At 37.0% G+C, this 20324-nt stretch overlaps 1 protein-coding gene across 2 annotated transcripts; it reads right to left on the minus strand.

The window, feature by feature from the left end:
- Window positions 1-954: 954 nt before the first annotated feature.
- On the minus strand, window positions 955-19511 carry cpt1ab (carnitine palmitoyltransferase 1Ab (liver)). 2 transcript variants are annotated; one of them, XM_066666988.1, is made up of 19 exons: window positions 19408-19511; window positions 15344-15502; window positions 14941-15083; window positions 14447-14618; window positions 13084-13185; window positions 12625-12762; window positions 12453-12530; window positions 11397-11504; window positions 8381-8465; window positions 6599-6794; window positions 5974-6162; window positions 5713-5818; window positions 4942-5058; window positions 4496-4660; window positions 3887-4021; window positions 3293-3445; window positions 2896-3009; window positions 2104-2196; window positions 955-1684 (listed from the first exon to the last, which is right to left on the minus strand). In XM_066666988.1, the coding sequence occupies exons 2-19, from the start codon at window positions 15482-15484 to the stop codon at window positions 1598-1600; spliced, it is 2322 nt and encodes a 773-aa protein (XP_066523085.1). In that variant the 5' UTR covers window positions 15485-15502; window positions 19408-19511; the 3' UTR covers window positions 955-1597. The 2 variants fall into 2 exon arrangements, with proteins under 2 accessions (XP_066523085.1, XP_066523084.1); XM_066666987.1 differs by lacking the exon at window positions 8381-8465 and adding an exon at window positions 9447-9534.
- Window positions 19512-20324: the final 813 nt, after the last annotated feature.

The following is a 20324-nucleotide window of genomic DNA, read 5'->3' on the forward strand; positions in this document are numbered from 1 at the left end:
ACTGTTCTGCCGTTGAAGAACCTATATACAGAATAAAATATCCCTGTCTCTTGTATATGAGAACATTTTATATATATATATAGTTTCTTTATAAATGGCCCAAAAAATGCTCCAAATTCACTCAGAATATAATAATTCCAAAGAAACTTGCATTGAAAGTTGGCAAAGAATTCCGCTATATTTTCTTTCCTTCCTGCAAAGTTACCAAATTGGAGATTTTGTGATTTTGTGAGATTTTAATGACGTCTGCCTCAAGGTTAATGCACTGTATGTCCAAAGATTTGTAGACACTGAATAATTACTGAATTCTGCTGCTTTATATTTCAGCAATTGTGTGGACATTGACATTCTTTTGTTCTTGTACAGCTTGTATAATCTACATAGAAAAACATGAAACGTGATGCTCTGGAGCAGCTGCACATGAGCGTAAAATCCCCATGTCCAATGGTAAGTGTTAGCTAGAAGTGAATATAGCCCCCTGGGCTGTGGTGCACTGAAAATGTGTTCTCTGTAGGAACTGAGTTCCATCTAGTATCTATGGGATGAGATGGAGTGGTGTTTGTGTGCGAGAATAATATAACCTGACCTCAACAATATTGTTATGGATGAATGCCATCAACTCCTGCCCTCAGTTCATGCAATGCTCACTGCTGAAGAAAGACATTTTTGCCATTCACAAGTCACCATGCATTTTACTTTGAAAAAAATAAAATAATACAAAATAATAGAATTTAGAAATGCCATTTAAGGTACTCTTCAATTACTCAGAAATCTCAGTGTTGCTTTACTGATTTGTTCTGAAGAAACCGTTTGAAGTTATTGCTATGCTATGAGGAAAAGCTATGAGGAAAAATCTAAGTGAAAAAACAGGCTTCAGAAGTTGCCACTGTCCACAATGTGCATCCCATTGACAGGAAGTTTCAAGTGAGGGAAATATACAAAAACATTCACAATTGCCTTCAAGTAAATGTCCACTGCATCAGTGCACTAGTACGTGAGGAAATGGAGTCTTTGGAGTGCATTGAGTAAATTCTCTAATAGCTCCCTCTAGTGGCTCTCCTGCCTCAGTGCTACTGACATATGCAAAAACGTTGGGGCCCCTGGTCAAGTGACATATTTTGTAGTTTTATTTCAGCAGTTTTAATTAACCTGAGTATGAATATATTTATTTTAACTATTGCCATGCTATAGCAGCTATCGGAGGAGACTTGGTTTATGTGCACAGTAAAGAACAGAGATTTTTTTCCCCCTGGGTTATCCTTATGTCCCTCATGTGTTACTCTAATGTCCATTCTGCTCAATAAGTCAACAATGAAAATACAAACAATATGCAAAACCTGAAAATGGAGACAATGTGTTATAAAACAGACCCACTGAAAGGTTTCTCCCAGTTTACACACTCAAAACAATGTGAATGAACAGTACATGGATATATCCATTTTTCATGCTTCAATTAGACTAATTCAGTTTCTTAGAAGTGAAAAACCCTCAATATATAGGTACATGCCTCTTTACACGTCTATGGAGGAGTAACAAACCCTTTGAGCATTTCACTGAAATGAAGCCCCTTTGTGTGAATGGAGAGAGTGAAAACAGATCACTTGATGGCTTTCATATCCAACTGGAAGAGGTCCAGAATGTCCAGCATGGCTTGCTTTATGTGACTGCCGAAACGGTGAGAGTCCTACAAACACAAATGGGATGCTGGCTTTAATAATCACATAACGTTTTATGTGACATAACTTGTATACACAGTCATATTCAGAATAGTGGATCCCACTGCTGGAATTCAACACAGACTCTAGAGGAGACACACTTTACCCAATGTAATGCACAAACACTCTATGTGGTGAATAGATGTAAAAAAAAACAATGTAAAAACACACAGAATAAGGCCTGTGAAAAAATTTAATCACATTTTTCCAATATGATGCACTCAGCAAATTTACAGGAACAGTATATCATGCAAAATACACAAAAATATCTTACTGAAGCCTGTTCTCTGTACATAGTATTAAGTCAGAGTTACTTATGCAATCAGTAAGACATATATTTACCAGGGTTGTCAAAACATACATGTAAATGTAAACGTATGGTACTCACAGTCTCAGGGCTGGAGTGTTTGCTAGATATATGGAAGTTGATGAGGTCCTCTCCAAGGATGATATAAGACACTCCATAACCATCATCTGCTACCTAAGATGAGGGAAAAAAACACAGGTGGTAATGTGTAATATTTATCCCAAAATACCTCATGTACATTACTGTCCAATATCAGACATCACCCATCATTTGTTTTATTTCTGAGAAAAAGAGGTCTGCGTTCTGGGGGTCAGTCCATTGTTGTAAGAGCATTAACTGTTTCTTTTTTGATTTGCAAACTTTCTGCAATTTGTTTGTGTGTGTATTTCCTTTTCTCATTAAAGCCGTCTTGAAAGCTACACATCTCTTCTGACCCACAGCAGTAAGTTCTCTTCTCACAAAGGACGGATGCACAATTTTCACCAGATCTGAAGCAAGAGTGGACTTGTTCTTCTGACATCTGTTGAAGGTGGATGTTGTAAGCACTACTTGGTGCCAAAAGGTTTTCTGGGATTTTGCACAAATCGTGTAACTAAGCCTGTGTCTTTACATTTAAACAAGCATTCAGCACTAAACCTTACTAACCCAATGGCAATTCTCTCTCTCTCTCTCTCTCTCTCTCTCTCTCTCTCTCTCTCTCTCTCTCTCTCTCCAATACTTAACCACACTAGTGAGTTAAATAATTGAGGCTACAGATTATGACTAACTTCCTGCCTCGTTTTACAAGCAAGAACTATGCCTCAATCTGTTCTAGACTATAGTTGGCCTTTTACTTTGTACAAGGTTTTTGTTGCCAAATCTGTTTATACATACCGGGCCAAAGCCACCTCCACTCGTGACATACTGTGGGTTCTTGGTCAGATTAAAGAGTTCCACCTGCTGCAGAGGAGTTTGACTGGTGGACAACCTCCAGGGCTCTGACAGTACCTGCAGCACAGTAAATCCACTTATATATCTGGACAAAATTATAATATATATTTTGTACTGCATATTGTTATATATAACATAAATCAATGTAACAATAATATCCTTTTGACTATTACTATAAGTACATGACCAACATTTCAAATAATAATAATATGAATATGAATAATGTGAGAGTGAGAGAGAGAGAAAAAGAGAGAGAGGAATAAAGACACAAATGGAGGTATAGTAAATTCACTGTGCATTAAAATAAATAGGATATATCCCGGAGGAAAAAATGTCATACCTCTTTAAGGAAGGGTGAGTCCACTCCCAGGTACCGGGACACCACATAGAGACAGAACAGGTGTCGGTCAATGCCTTTTCCAGTCATAGCCAATCTGTACAACTCCTGGTGTCTCTCTGCGGCCAACTTGAGCAGCCTCAGTCTCTCCTCTCTCTGAATGTGAAATGAGAGAATTAGAAACAGATAACATTATGATTTATCGCTGTGGTCAAATTTTTATTTTATTTCAATTAGCAATTTCAATTTATCCTCTTTCCAAGCTGAATTCTGCTGAAGAAGGATTCAAGGCATATGAACAAAGCATAGAGTGAAAAAAAATCATTAGAGTTTTCTGTGTGTAGGCAATTTGTTTCTGTTTGTGAGCATAGAGTGCTTATTCAGAGTGTAGTTTGAATTGCTAAGAGCATACACCTGTTCTGTTTAATCAGAGTAAAGATAAATTCAGTTGTCCCGCACTTGTGTCCCACTTTGTAAGGATGAGCATATACTGTTAGTATTTTGTGCAGGAATTAACATTATATATCTGAATTATATGGTGGCATTTTGGCACTGGTGTGAATGGCTGCTGTAGTTATTGAAAACCGTGGATCTTACCGTCTGAGTTTTGTCCATCATGGCTTTGACGAATGCGCTGGACTGGATGGTGCATGAGCGAACAGTTTCAGTGCGACCCTCTCGGAACAGCCGCGTCATGGACGCCTCGTAGGTCAGGCAGAACTTACCCTTGTCCTGATGTAGGGGAGAGTGGACAGACGGTCATTTCAGGTAAGGAATGTGAACTTTAAAAAAAATGATCTAACAAAATAAGTGTATATGTAGAGGCACCTGCGAAAATGAGATATCAAAAATCAATTTATCTGAATGTTAACAGTTTAGGAGTTTAAAAAACCCATAAAAAACACTAAAATTAGAATTAAAAACAAAAAGCATTATTACAGTAAATACTGATATTCTGTAAATGAGTTTGTTTGACCCTGTCCAAAATGATCTTCTTGGTAGTCCAGGATTTTCTGAGGTTATCATCCAATGTTTTACAGGTTAATAAATATTTCATTATTTTAAATCAAGTGTGCTGTTAATTTTGTATTTTTTTACATTATATATAATCTTTAAAAAGCTGCACATTTACTAAGAAGATACATTATTATAAATAATAATAATAATCTGGGGTGCCTCCGATTTGCACAGTACTGTAAACGTTACCCTGAAATGAGCAAGCTGCAGAGCGAGCTGGATGAAGGCATCTGGGCTTGTCTTACACTTCTTGATCAGGCCTTTGCCAAAGTTACTGAAGGGAATAATGTGGGAGTCCACGTCATCTGCTAAGGCATTAGCCACCTTTAGAGAGCTGCTGATCACTGCCTGGCACTACAGAAAAAGAAAAAGAACTTACTATAAAATTCTTAAAGATTAGACAGGTCAGTACCATATAAGATTAAAGTAAAAATTGTAGTGAAATGAAGATATCAACTACAAACCTTAAATATTCAAGGAGAAATTGGTCATGTCGTTTAATTTTAATTGTATTTAACAGAAAAACAATTTAAATAATACACAGTCACCTTCATAAGTATTGTTTGCTAATTTTTGGAGGTATAATATCTTAGTGCTAATTACAAAAGGGATATAGAAGTGAAGAAATGGTATACCTCCTCTGGAATATCCCACTGTAGACGCTGTGGTCCAGGCATACTCTCGTGTATTTTGCCCTTGCAGTGGCCATCTTCAGCATATCCCAGGATCACAGGATCCAAGGCTAATACTTGCTGTAGAATAAACATATTTGCCATTAAACTATATGCAACTTAATATCTACCAGAATTCTATACTTGATCATTCTGACTTGTATCAGAACTCACTCCACTTAGCAAACATAGCAAAGCAGTTGTGCTGAACTCTGTCAGCAGATAACATTTTTTTTTATATTTTAATGAACACATCTGGCCAAAGTATGTGTTTGTGTAAACTAATACCTATATCTGTATGATTGAGATATGGTTAACAGAAGATAGAGAATTTAACCAGGAATTTTTTGGTGACTCGTCTGTTCTAGTGTTTATTTGCATAAAATGTGAAAAAGTGTTAAGGAAATCTTGGAAAGAGTTTATCTCTGTATGTCTTTACATATGAATTGATTAATGCTATTTAGCCATATATTCCAAATGCGGATTCACAGAATTCAGCAACACCCCAATGATTTCTATTTTAGCTGTGTTTCAAAAGGGTTATAACTATACTCTACATTCTTCACTAAGTGTATCAAATTTGTGCCTTTGTTAGTAGACGTACAATACAGATGTGTAATACAGGTGTAAGACATCAGGCCGAAAGAAAGTATAGTACATCTCACATTTTTACAAATGATGTTTAGTGAAATAACATGTTTAAACTTTCCATATATGTAATTGTGAGAGATTCACCTCCCACAGGTGTCCAATGATTGGGGCATCGGCCCAGGTGTGCTCAGCATTCAGACCCATAGTTCCATTCTTAAACACAATCAGGTTAAAGGACTTATCAAACCATCTGAACAGAAGAAAACAAAGGTTACACATTTAAAATGATATATGGCGAAACCTGTCTCCAAATACAAACACCATTTATGTAAATTAAAATCATTTGAACTGAAAACAAAAAAAGAAAATCACAAATAAATGATGAGTTTCAGTGGTCATTCTGACCTGTCATAGCACTTCCCATGAAGAAGTGACTTAGCATAGCTGTCCAGGGACTTGACAGGGTTATTAGGGTCATAGTGTTGTTCAGTATCATCTAGAGTCACAAAGAAAGCAGCTTTTTCCACTGTATCCAGTGACTGCTTATTCTTCCCTTTACTGAAGAACTTGGTACGGGCCTTGGCCCAAGGCACTCTGTGAGGAGAAAGAAAAACTTTAAAAAATTTATTTTCATCAGAATGGTATAATGCACTACTGTGTAAATATTCCCCTTCTGTTGAAACATAAGTAAAAATCTGTTTTTTTTTTCTGTTCATTAACAACTCAATAGCTGCCACTTTCATATTATGTAATCAACTTTTTAAATTATGTTTGTATGTATCATTTAATGAGCGTTTCCTCTCCTAATCCCTTGAAATAGAGAATAAGTAAGAAATCAGTTAACTGAACACACTAGAATATTTTATTTAAATTACCAAAAAAATTCTAATGTGCAAGCGATTCCAAACTTTTGAATAGTAATATAGTTTTGTGTCTCTGTAAATAATCGGGGATTGAACAAATTTACAACTTTACAAGCTTTAAGCCTTCTGTGAATATCTCATGTTATACTTTCTATAGAGTTATTCACCTGTCTCCTGCAGTAAGAGCAGCAAGAGTCTCTTCTCCAGGCAGTGGCTCAGACTTGTCTGCCAGAATCCTCTCCATCTGCTGCTCAATCTCCCTGGGGTACAGCAGCCGCCCATCATAAAACACCCACACTTTGTAGAACCGTCCTTTATGGTACACGACGATGTGCTTGCTTTCGTTCACGTGCTGAATCACGTCTACTCACAGAGACATATAAGGAATTCTCAGAGAATGAATTGTGTATGAAATGAAACTTTAAAATAATAGCCATTAAAGAAAAAGGGTGGAGCTAAATTATTCTGCATCCCTAGAAGTGACAATGTGTCCAAAACCTTTGCTCAAATTAGCATTACCACTGGCATTATTCAGTCACTGAGATGTAAAGACATCTCAGTCTTATATTAGTCATGCAATGTTTCTTAATGTGAAAGGAGAAATGAACACATGGGTGATTGAAGACCAAATACTTATTTTCTACACACCACTTTGTTATACACACATGGTAAATTTACTCTGGGGATGCAGGGGACATGTTCTCACCACTTTTTGAAATAGCTGATGTTGTCCAAACCTAATTTGGAAAGTGCATTCTGAAAATATGTTTTATTACAGCTTACTGCCCAAAAGGTGTGTGAAATTTGTACTAAGAACAAAATAGTGAGGAACAGTGTATTTGGTCAGCCCATGTCTCTAATAGTGATTATTATCCCAAGGTATTTCATCCACAGTACCCTTGGAGAAGCTCTGTGTTATATCTGTGAGGAGAAATTTATTAGCATTTCTGTTTCATTTGGATGAAAGTTTTTCCTCTACAAGCTGTAGGAAACTGGTATTTCATGAAATTAAATGTATAATTTCTTAATCATAACAAGCAGAAAATAATGGTAATAAAATATATTTTAAACCATGCAATACAAAGGCGGCTTTCTTGTCCCAGGAACATTTCAAAGTTACGCCCATGATAATACCCATATATTTATCTGGCCGTTTATTTCCTTTAGAGGGAATTTTACTGTCCTTTACTGTTCAAACAAGTGCTCTTGTTGGAAATGGGAGGGAGGCTTTGTTAATGAATAATCATTGTTTATTTTTTTAACACTTCCTAATACTATGCATAGACGATAGCTTACATATTATATTTGAAACTACATCTAGTGATAGCTGGGGCAAATATACATTTTATTTAATTGAAAATATATGTACATGCTCAAAATAAATACATAAAAACATCTGATAAAAGGCTTTATATTCATGTGAATTTATTCAAACTTCATGGCACAGCAACCAGTGCTTTCATAAAATGGTAATATTACATATATATATTTCTGCTTTTCAGTGCATTAAAATTCATACTTATTTGCTGGAAATATGAATTACACACTTTCAATCTGACCTTTTAGTTGTCCGTGAAAACATTTGTTTGTTGGAAAGAGACAAAGCCAAGTTTTAGTTATTTTTGACTTGGCATCAAAACAAATAGAAAAATCCTGATCTGTTGATGCAAAGTGTAAATCTGATGTAATAGTACTTAACTGCAGGGCTCATTAAATAATTAAATATATGATTACGTTATTATTAAATAGTTAAATAGTTATAGAAAAATCCTCCAAGAGTAGAATGGACAAATACACTGGGGTTAAACCACATAAAGCTCACACCTCTGCAAAACCATGCATTTTAATCTCCACCCACATGCACTGTCTGATGTCTAATGAATGAACAGCAGATTAATCTGGAATTCAGAGATTAAAGTGCAGAAGCAGAGGACAGGAGAGAGCTCTACCTGTTTCTACACCTGGGACTCGACTTGTGTTGAACATACGCTCATACTGGGATGAGCACATGGGAATAGTGTTTAGAACCATGAGCTGTAAAGCAAGAGGGAGAGTCAGACACTAAGAGATAACAGGAATCCCAAATACCAACCCCTCAGGGAAACCTAGAGCGGAGGAAGAGCATGATGAAATCAAAAGGGATGACTAAAATGGATGAAGAGATCGGAGTCAGAGACGTTCACGAGATGTGGAGTGGAAACGAGTGAGAAGGTCATTCGGGACCATGGAGATGGAGCCTCAAATCACCAGTGCAATAAAGAAAAACACTAGTTTTAAAAAAAGTTCAGCATTTCTGATAAAACAATAATCAAATGGATTTGAAAGCTTGAATTTAAAATGTTGAAATGTTCAAATTGAGCATAACTTACTGCACTTAAAGGAATAGCCCAGTGGCTTTTAACGTAATGTCCATCTGCCACCTATGTAGTAATGTGCTGTCAGATGTCCTATTGTAAGAACATTTGACAACCATGAGAACCTCTGCGATCCAGCATCAAAACACAAGGAAGTTTTCTATTGATAAGTTTCCTTGAATTAGACTATGATTTCAGCACCTGCTTATTTTTACAGTTTTGTTTTTCATGTCAACGGATATTCTGTTCTTTTACTATATACAGGGAAATGCATGAGAATGACTGTGTTCCAAAATCAATCCATTTACAAATGTTGTTGCTTTGTGAGGCCAGTGGTGATCATGTAATCAGTTTTACACACTTGAGTAAATCTAGTTAAACATTTACTTTAATAAGACCACCCCCTTTGTAGATCTCACACCCAAAATCCTCTAATTGAGTAGTCTGTTATTTTATTCATTATAGGGAAACCCACTGAGATTACTGTTCATGGTAGAGGGTCACATGCTACAAAGATGATAGACTGAGATTACGTTGAAAGCATTGTATACTTTTAAGATTAATGTGTGACAGTAAGTTTAAATTTGCAGGTGATGTGAGACTGCATGCCATGGGTTAACCCATTAGGGCGCAGAGTGCGCCTACTCGCTCTCTCTCTTACCTGACTCCAGCCCTGGGATACGGGAAGTGTTAAACATACGCTCCCATTGTGCCGAACACAGCGGCACTCTGTTCTCCAGCAAGTAAACCTTATTTAACACAGCACCGTCCGAAAGCGGGGGACAAAACACAGCACTGTTAAGGAGGGATTTTTTTACTGAACACGCAAATAGGTAAAGTGTTAGAAGACAGAGAGAGAGAGAGAGAGAGAGAGAGAGAGAGAGAGAGAGAGAGAATAGCAGCAGAGAGAAAGAGAGATGAGAAGGAAAAGTGAAATGGAGAAATAGATTTAGAAAAAGAATGACAAAACACATGCTTTTTTATAAACATACACTATGTCTAATCATTAGTCTTCACATTTTCTATATCAGTAGAATCTGCCTAAGCACAAACATGCCAGTGCATATATCCAAGAAAGAAAGCCAGACACTAAACAAGATCAAGTCTACATGTAAATAAATAGGAAAATACATATGTGGGTTTGATGTAGAAATACTTCAGTCCGGTTGTGTTGCCTAAAGCATTACATTCTCTTCTTCAGAATAATTTGAATGAATAATTTATAATCTTTCGTTATAGGACAGTGTAAAATAAAAGAACATTATATCCTGGCTATGAAATGGTATGTATGAAATCAAGTTTAAAATCTACAATTACAGTAGATTAAGGTACAACCATTTTCCAAAATTAAGGATACTGAATATGTACCACAGTGACAGAAAAACGTACCACCAGTGACAATTTGTCTGACAGTGTACCTCTTTTTGACACTGTAGTGGTACCCCCAAAAGTACATATTCCATACCTTTAATCAGGGAACATAACTGTACCATATTCTATACAAATTGTTGTTAATTTCATATACATCATTGTATCTCCAGGACTATATTCATTCATTCATTGTCTGTAACCGCTTATCCAGTTTAGGGTCGCGGTGGGTCCGAAGCCTACCCGGAATCACTGAGCGCAAGAACACACCCTGGAGGGGGTGCCTGTCCTTCAAAGGGCGACACACTCACACATTCACTCACACCTATGGACACCTTTGAGTCATCAATCCACCTACCAATGAGTGTTTTTGGAGCATGGAAAGAAAACCGGAGCACCCTGAGGAAACCCACGCAGACACAGGGAGAACACACCAAACTCCTCACAGGCAGTCACCCGGAGCAAGACTTGAACCAACAACCTCCAGGTCCCTGGAGCTGTGTGAATGCGACACTACCTGCTGTGCCACTGTGCCACCGACTTATATTATGTTCTTTTATTTTATACAGTTCTTTAATTAAAGATGACAAATATTCACTTCATCTTCTGGAGAAGAGGATGTAATGCACCTTTAGGGGCCAGAATTGTTGTACCTTTAATAGTACAGTTATACTGTTTGCTTTATTTATATGTTTATTGGCAATAATGTATCTGTATAGTACTTTTTTTTCTGAGAAAGTAAACATGATCATCTATATACCTCTTAAAATGCATTTAAATGGGTCCATACTCTCATAACTTTGTTACTTATATGGGCTACTAATATCACCTTAGTTCATATATTGAGTAATCAAATAAAGAAAGACAACTTAATTAAATATTGTGGCTGTCCTGTAAAAAACATCTCTCAAAATTGTATCTCTCAAAATTGTAACTTTACAGGAGAAGGAAAAAATTCAAATTTATTTCAGAATGTGTTAATGCAGATGTCTGACTTAATTAGTGGTATAAGTGGACTTTACTTCACACTCATCTCCCTGTCAGATTATTTTTTTTGGTACTTTAAGCACAGACAGTAATGTATATATTTTTAAAAATATATGACATGAACCAGCTTTCTGAGCCTTAATAACAAGCTTATAAGGTATGGCAGAAAACTTAGTAACATGTGTATATGTAAAAACGTCTTTGTTGAAGTAGAATGAAAAGAGATTGTATGTGTGATGATATGTGCAAGGCTTACAGGTTTGATCTGAGCACGGTCCAGTTTCCTTCTGTACATCATGATGGAATGGATGGCATTCCCTGCCCTGGCAGCTTGCAGATGAGTAGGGAAAACATACAGGAAATCCTAGAGGTGTCAAATAAATACATTTTTTAAAAGGTAAATAATAGCACTCAAAGTACTTTGTATGTCTAAAAATATGTGGATATCTAACTGTTCTCTGTGGAGAGAGATTAGTCTCAAAATACTTGGCAATTGCGTAAATGTTAATCCACAAATTAAACACAAATATGAAAACCCGAAAACTTTTGTTTATAAACGTAACTGTATTTGTACAAACTGCAGACTGTGGGACACAGATTGGGACGTATTCATTTGTGAATAGTGAAACATATCTGTGCCTTGTGTTTAATTTGTGGATTAACTTTTGCGCATTTGTTAAGTATTTCAAGACTTATCTCTTGCCATATTTCTTTTCTAACTTTGTTACTATTATTTTATTATTTTTTCTTTAATTAAGAGCATTATTAGGTATGTGCCCATATGTTGCAGTAATAGCTTCTAATTGTGGAAGGATTAACATTAGATATTTAAAACAATTCCATGAGGATTCAAATGCATTCACCCAAAGATTATTTCTGAATAACTAACTCCATTCAAACTCATTCCACAGCCCAAGTTACATTTCATTGTCTTTTCATTTCATGCTTCTTTATGGAGAATATATAAAGTGTCCATGCAAAACTGAATGCATTACGTAAGTAACCCTAAAATAAGTCTAAATTAATTACTGATATTGTATTGCTTTATGATGAGCTGAAACAGGTTTAATTACATCTTGCTGGCAATTCCCCATAAACAACAGAGTAAGAACTGCTGTAAAGAGGCACTAAGGATTTCTGATAAAACCTCCCTTTCTTTCCTGCTCTGGGTCACATGATGTCCTCAGACTCTCACTATCATGTGAACTCATGCCACTGATAGGACACATAATATGAGCCTATGGTCTTAATAGCTCAGTATCACTGACTGCACATACCTATTCACACCAATTCAAACCAGTGAGGGCTTTACCATTGCATAGTAGTTGCTGTTGACCATGATTGGCCCACGTCCTCTCAGGTAAATATACTCTTCCCACCAGTCACTGACCTGTAAACATCAAAAGCAGAATTGTAAAAGAAAAAAGACACATGGCACCGCTACATGGCACAGGCGTCTGAGTTTGCAGATGATGTCATCTTACATAGTTGGAAGCCCACCAGGACTTCAACTTCAAGTACCACTGGAGTTTTGGGCCTAGATTCTTCTCAAAGTCCTTTGCCAGGCCTTCCATACGTTTGAAGTGCTCATCATCCATGAGAGGGCGCACTGATTCAAGATACTAGACAAACAAGAGAACACGAGACAGGGTGTTAAAAAAGGCATATACTCAGTGGTAAAACTTCTACAGTCATCTTTCCAAACCCAAAACCACCTTTAATTTATATTATATTTAGTCTGTATAGTTGATTTACAGCACTGAAAAAAGTGCAAACATTCCCTTAAAATTAAGATTCTAAAGTTTCAAACCTCACAAAATCTATCTAAATAAATAAATAATATTTTTTAAAAATTGTTTATGATTTTATAATTTTTTTAATTAAATAGATATTAGATAGATAAATTAAACAGATATTAACTATATTAAACAGTTATAACTCACTCTTTGCATAGTGTCCTTCACTGGGGGCACAGGTAAGCGAGGCAGTGAGTTTTGGAAACTGTAGAGCATTGGCTTACGGCCAGAAAACAATTTCACCAGCACCTGCAGAGATAGTGGGTTGAAGCATTAAACCAAAGGAATGGGAACACACAACATGCTGTAAACTGGTTAGCATGAACAAATATAGCATAGCACCTGCCTGAGACAAATGACTATTAAAATCAGATTGATTGATTGATGGCAAAAACAGTTGCATTTTATTTTACAGATTGATCAGAAGCGGGTATAAAGAATATTATCGTAAAAAATATATTATACAACAGTGTCCTGTTATTAAACATATTCAGTAACCACATCTTGGTTAAAAAATATTTTGTAATATTAGGGTTACTATGCAAACACTGAGCACAAGGTCTGTGGAAACTATATGGGGATGGTGCAGTAAATTATTGATTCAGTAATTTAAATATTTGTCTAAATGTTTTAAATGGTCAGTTACAGTATAATGTAGTCTTACTAGCAGATTAAAATTACAATGGAAACCTACATGGAAACAAAGCTGTAAAATACTTAGAAATTATCACTTCTTTCCATCTTCCTTCTTGGTTATTGTATCTCATATCATGTTATTAAATGAGTGGGTAAAGCAACTTCCTTGTAAGCCAAAGACATAGGTTCAAATTCCAGTTTGGATGAATACAAAACATCAAGAACTGATAATTAGGGCTTAAACCCCTGCAATGAAAGAGCACGGAACAGCAGGAGCTGATGACTGCTCACGTAATGCATTAATAACTGATGTTATTAGCAGATGTGAAATGGAGTAACTGTCTGTATGTCATACTTCACATAAACATTTACAGACATATTAGGTCAGGAACCAAGACGAAGCAAATGAATGAGTACTTTACAGAATTGTTTTCTACTACATAACTACTTCATAGTTTTGGGGTAATAACCCTAATATTACAAGCCATTGCCATTCATTAATTCATTCATTGGCTATAACCGCTTATCCTGCTGCCACAAGCAAAACGTTGTTACATGTAAATTGCCATAATATCACCCAATTATTACCAATCTGTAAAATGATACCACAGAGTATTAACTAACCCCTTAAAGACACATTATACAGTATTACAAAGCCAAAAATTATTATTTTTTTCATACTTTAAGCACAAAAACAACACACATGTATGCAGTGTGGTGCTGCCTTTATACAGATGCAGGAACAAGTTAGCCAATCACACCAACTAATATTAACCATAAAAATCAAGTTAAGTAGGAAAGGGTTTCCACAAAAAGCTGTAATTTTAAAATTCTTTAAATGGTCAAGATTAGATTTAACATGGTTTGAACTCACCAGCCAGGCTTTGGTGCCTATAGACACAGTCCCATGGCGATTGTACATCCAGCCATGCCAAGACAACAGAGATTTAAGCACATTCCGCATGAAGAAGATGATGGTGACCCACAGTCCTGTACCTATCAGCACTCCACCAACAATACGCTGACCATCCTCTGTTATGTACTTACTGCACAGAAGCAAAATTAATCACAATGTGGCATCAGCAGAATTATATTTATTGATTTATTTATTGGGAATGTCTTTTTCCATTTATCATAAAATCTTTTTTGTGATTCCCTCCAGTTTATCTCACTTCCTCAAACATTCAATTAACAAGATTTATTAACAGGAAGAGCCCTTGAGGTTCATTCTTTAGTCACAAAGCAACATTTTTCAAGGTGGAACAGGCTTGGCTTCTTTATCTGAACATTCTGTACATTAGCAGATCATGTCTGTCCTTTTCCTTGTTACGCATGGCTAATGAATCCTGAAAGCTGTCAGTCATTTACCTTATTGGTATGTGAGTGGCTATTTTTGTGAAGAGTCCTAACGATGGGTCTATTTTGGCATATTTTGCATATGTCATATAACCCCCAGCAACAAATATCAGTCCAGAAGGACTCCCAGGATATACTCCAGTCATGACACCATTCTGCAGAAATACAGAAAGAGGCCATCAGTAATGCCATCATATTATTATCAGATGTATATCATAAGCTATACACTATAAATACAAATTATTAAAGTTAACAATATCTTATCAGTTGATTAAATGGGTACAATTCAACTACTAGCAAAATTGTGCTACTCCTACGAAATCATATAAAGCAATACACAAAGTAATAAATATATGACCTTTGATACAGTGCCCTAATAAATCATTGCCAGGATAACAAAGGAAATTCCAAGTACCTTGAACCTAGTGAACCTCTTCTTCCAGGAGTGCAGGCCAGAGAGGTAAATCTGCCGCAGGGCTTCATGGCACAGCTGCAGGTCGATGCCATCTGGAGTGACGGTGAACTGGAAGGCCACCGCCTGGTGAGCTTCGGCCATACTGCCTTCAAACTCTCACTGAAGGCAAAAAAACATTAATTCATTAATTGTCTATAACTTGTTATCTTGTTCATGTCTGCAGTGTGTCCAGATCCTACATGGAATCACTGGCGCAAGGCAGAGCGCCAGTCCATCCTGGGGCATCCCACATTCACTCACACCTAGGGACAGTTTTGCACAGCCAGTTCACCTACCAACGTAGTGTTTTTGAACTGTGGGACATAGGAAACCCACAAAGACACAGCCATAGTGACCCGACATGTGGTTTGAACCCACAGACCCATTACCCTGGATCTCTGTAACAGCAACACTACCTGTTGTGCCACCATACCATGTATGACATGTTACAACACAAAAACAGATATATAATGTATATGGTATATGGTAAAACTATAGGAAAAAAATTATTAATATACACTTGTAGGTATCTGAAGAAGTGTTATAACATATATATATATATATATATATATATATATATATATATATAACACTAATATAATATATATATATATATTATAACAATACTAATTTTTTTAGCATGTAGTCTGTTGCTATTTATTTATTATTTAATTCAGTCAGATTTCTTGACTATACTTTTATTTGCAGATAAATTTTCCACTCCTGCAGCCAGCTAACATCTACTACAATTCAGTCATAACAAAATATGACATAACAAGGTAATAATTCCACAACATGTGACCTGATTTTCCCCTTAACCTTTGATCCATTTTCATAAAAGTAATGTGTAGGTGCTATCTATCTATAAACAAAGCATTGTGTATGAGTATTAAGTGACATTTGCACCTAGTAACACCTAGCAGTCAACATGACCTGAGTGAACCGGGAGTAGCCATCATCAAACAAGTTATGATGTTCAACACAAAGCAGAATCAACACGACTTATAGAGCTTTATTTTCTTCAAAATATCTTCAGGTTGTTAATTACATTTCGCTAAAAACACATGTATACTACACAGAAAGCAAAGTCAGGCTCTTTCAAGATAACTTTGTCATAAAAACCTCAGTCACTGCAGGTGTCACATATAAACGGAGACAGGGTGCATATCTCTAAACTCGTCAGACAACATATGTCACATCAAATAATAAGAGAGGGTTATGTTAACTTTGCTTCCTTTGTTGTCAAAAGCATTTAGCATTGTGTAATTTATGTAAACCATTTACATGTATCATTATTTTATATATTATTTATCTTTATTTGTTGATCAGTTTTCATTTACTACAAGAACCAGCGTGCTACATGAGATTGCTCTTCAAGTCCTGACTGTTAACCTGTTAAACGTAAGTAATAAAGACACCCAAGCATTATACTCTTTGTTCAGGTGTCAGACAAAATATATATTTTTCATATATACTCTAAAGTGAAAGAGGTAGTCAGCAATACAGCTACTTCTTTTTAGCATTAATTTTGTTGTTCTTCTTTGATGATCTGAAGAACAACATGTACCTGTCAAAAAAATATACATCCCAAAGTATTTAATGTTTCTTTCACTTTCAGCATTTCAACACATACACATTCTTCCTAGCCTTTAAACAGTCACATCTACTGTAGCAATATTATAGGACATGTGTATGATTACAATACTTAGTAAAAGTTACAGTTTTTTGATAGTTTTTTAGTATTAGTCTATCTTTAAAATTTTAACAAATTTTCAGTCCTGGAAAATAAATATAGCAATGGCTGTACTTCATTAATACAGCTGACTCCGTACTGATAGCCCATACATTTTTAAACATCCTCAAATTAAAGCTGACATTGTACTCTTTCACCTCATAGGCACCCCTGGGTATAAAATACAATGACATTAATAACATATTTCTTAGAAATCATTTAGACAGCCAATCAGGAGTCTAGGTTTTTAATGCTTGTTTATTGTTTACATATGGTGATAAGAGCATAAGTGATAAGAAAATGTGTCACTGAAAGGCAGGAAAGGTCGGTATTATTTATATAGTTTGTTTATAATCATGAAGGCATTAAATACTCTGCTCAGTTACAGAGCCAATACAAGACACTGTGCCATTCTTCAAAAATGATCAGCTTGCACTAAATATGTGAGGATTAGTTAAACTGCCACCAAACCTGGTTGTCTTGAGTGTGAAGTGATATTTCAGCCCTGACCATAAAGAGTAATCATAGAGGAATTCTATAATGTCTTTAAACCAAAATCATTCAAATGTTAACAGTTCATTGAACTTGGCAGTACTACAGAAACTTGCCAAATTATAATTCACACAGCTGGGTCAATAGAGATCACACAGTGATCACTGACTCTAAAAGTAGGGTGACCAGACGTCCTCTCTTTCCCGGACATGTCCTCTTTTTTAGACTAAAAAAATGTCCGGGCGGAATTTCACATACGTCCGGGATTGTGTTTTTCTAGAGCTTACATAGAACTTCGAGAAGCGTTTCGTTCACAACTAGTCCCGCCCTCCCCTACTCCGATTGGTTCGCTTGAGTAAGAAGGGGGCGTGGTGAAATAGCCTAAAATCTTCTGATTGGACGGTCTGACTGTAGAGCTACCGTTATTGGTCGATGACATTCTCTGTAAACATTTAATTGGTCAGTCTGCACGTCAGTAGTCGTCCCTCCACCATCTCAGATCTGGTTACCCTACCAAAAGCTTACTGTTATAAGAGAAAATTATGACTCCACGCCCGATACATTGTTTTACAACGTTCTAAGAATAATTTTGCTTAAACTGAAATCAGTAAGATTAAAAACTAGGCATCATAGAAAAACCACTTTCACAACACTTTGTCAAATGTAAAGGTTCCTGAACACCGGACATTTATGTAAGACGTCAAAAGTCGTATGAAGAAAATGTTAAGACGTTAAAAGTCGTATGAAGGACATGCTAAGATGTCAAAAGCTCAGGTTTTGCCCTTCATCTCCCCATCCCCCAGCTCTGCTCCCTGATCACATGATTCTCCGCTGCTACTGGAAACTGGGGGAAAGGTCGCAGCGCTGTAGCACAGGACATGTGTGTGTTTGTGTGGAAAAAAAAGTGCGGTAATGCACTTCATTATGTTCTTTAAGCGACCTCAGAACTGATAATAATACATCCAAAAAATGATGTTCACGTTATGCAAATTTACGATAATACCCACTACTACACATTCTGTTTACCTCACGGATGTGGTCTTATTTACAACAGGTTTGCATTAGGAAAGGCATCAAGTACAGAAGGTGGTCTTGTTACAGATTATCACTTACACCTCTGTCTAACGTCCTATTCCGTTTGACCTGGATTCCCCACGGTAAACAGGCTACAATCATTCGGCACAGGATCCAGTGGAAAACCCGGGTTAAATGAGGATACTGAATGAAATCAAAGCCACCGATCCGTGTTTCTCATTCCCAGTGCTGTCTGCACTAAGAGTGTTGGATTCAAACACAACATACACACTCCTGTGAGTAGGTTCACCGCTATATGAATAATAATAAGTGACTTTCGTATCTAATCGTAAACCCACGTCCTTGGACACATGCCCTGCATTCACCGGGCACCTACTGACCCCGCTGAGAGCTCGTAACCGTGTTGGCAAAACACGTGTTAAAGGGTTTATATTACACAGTACACTGAGCCTTAGTGCCACGGCAAAGACTAATATTATAGCAAAATATGTTGAATGAAAAAAGAAAGACAAACGAACATTGTAAAGAGCTAGACCTACTACTAACTTGTTTTATATAAAGACGCGTTTGAACCCGTGCAGTATCTACAGGCGACGCATGCTCTTATTGTAACGATTAAAATAGTGCTTTTCCTTACTCGTGCACTTTAACCTACTTACCGGTGAACGAACCACCTCAACACACACCCCCCTCCCCCACCAAGCACACACCGGCACCCACACACACTGCACTGCAGCCCGTCAGTAAAGCCCGCAGTGTATCTTACCTGTCCGTCTCCTCTGGAGGCTCGCCGTGGGCTGGTGGGTGAGCTTATGAGTTTTGACCGCTGCGTATGAATGAAAGTGGAGGACTAAACAGAGTAGGGACCTCCTAGTGCCTGACGTCACGTGTTTTCCATGTAATTTATGCACCGTACACTTGCTTCTCCTTAACGCACCCATGAGGCACACCCTCAGCGCTTACCTCGGCTTACCTTATCTAAAGAGTCGGCCTCTGAGGCAACACATGCGTTTTAGCTCATGAATACATTTCCACATCTCAGAATCTGAAGAATAAATGATACCCTAAACAAGTTGTAAGCATCTATTCCAAGCATCAAGAATTCATAGCTAAGGACAATGGAAAAAACAAGATACGTGTGTCTAATAATAGAGTGGGGAGTGAGTGGGCACAGACTGATCTTCTCGTACCACTGCAATACATACTATATACTATACCGCAATACACACTACAACACACACATATATTTATCATTCATTCATTTTCTGTGGCCGCTTAGCCAGTCATTCACCTACCAACGTGTGGACTGTGGGAGGAAACCGAAGCACCCGGAGGAAACCCACGCAGACACAGGGAGAACACACCACACTCCTCACAGACAGTCACCCGGAGCAGTACTTGAACTCACAACCTCCAGGTCCCTGGAGCTGAGTGACTGCAACACAATCCACTGCACCACCGTGCCGCTCTTTGCAGGGGTTGCATAGATTAATCTACAGCAGATGTAGTATTACACTCCAGTATTACATTTTTGCCTGAGTGTCCCTAAAAAGTACTTCAAAGCCATGTAAGACACAACATCAGCTTTCTCTGACATAACTGTGACCAAGTAAATTGCTCATGGGCACAATAACAAAACTATCAGATGGAGCCAGGCTCTTGACTTCTTGAATCACATTCAAA

The sequence above is a fragment of the Hoplias malabaricus genome, chromosome 4 (assembly GCF_029633855.1).
Source record: "Hoplias malabaricus isolate fHopMal1 chromosome 4, fHopMal1.hap1, whole genome shotgun sequence".
In the NCBI taxonomy this organism is placed as follows: Eukaryota; Metazoa; Chordata; class Actinopteri; order Characiformes; family Erythrinidae; genus Hoplias; species Hoplias malabaricus.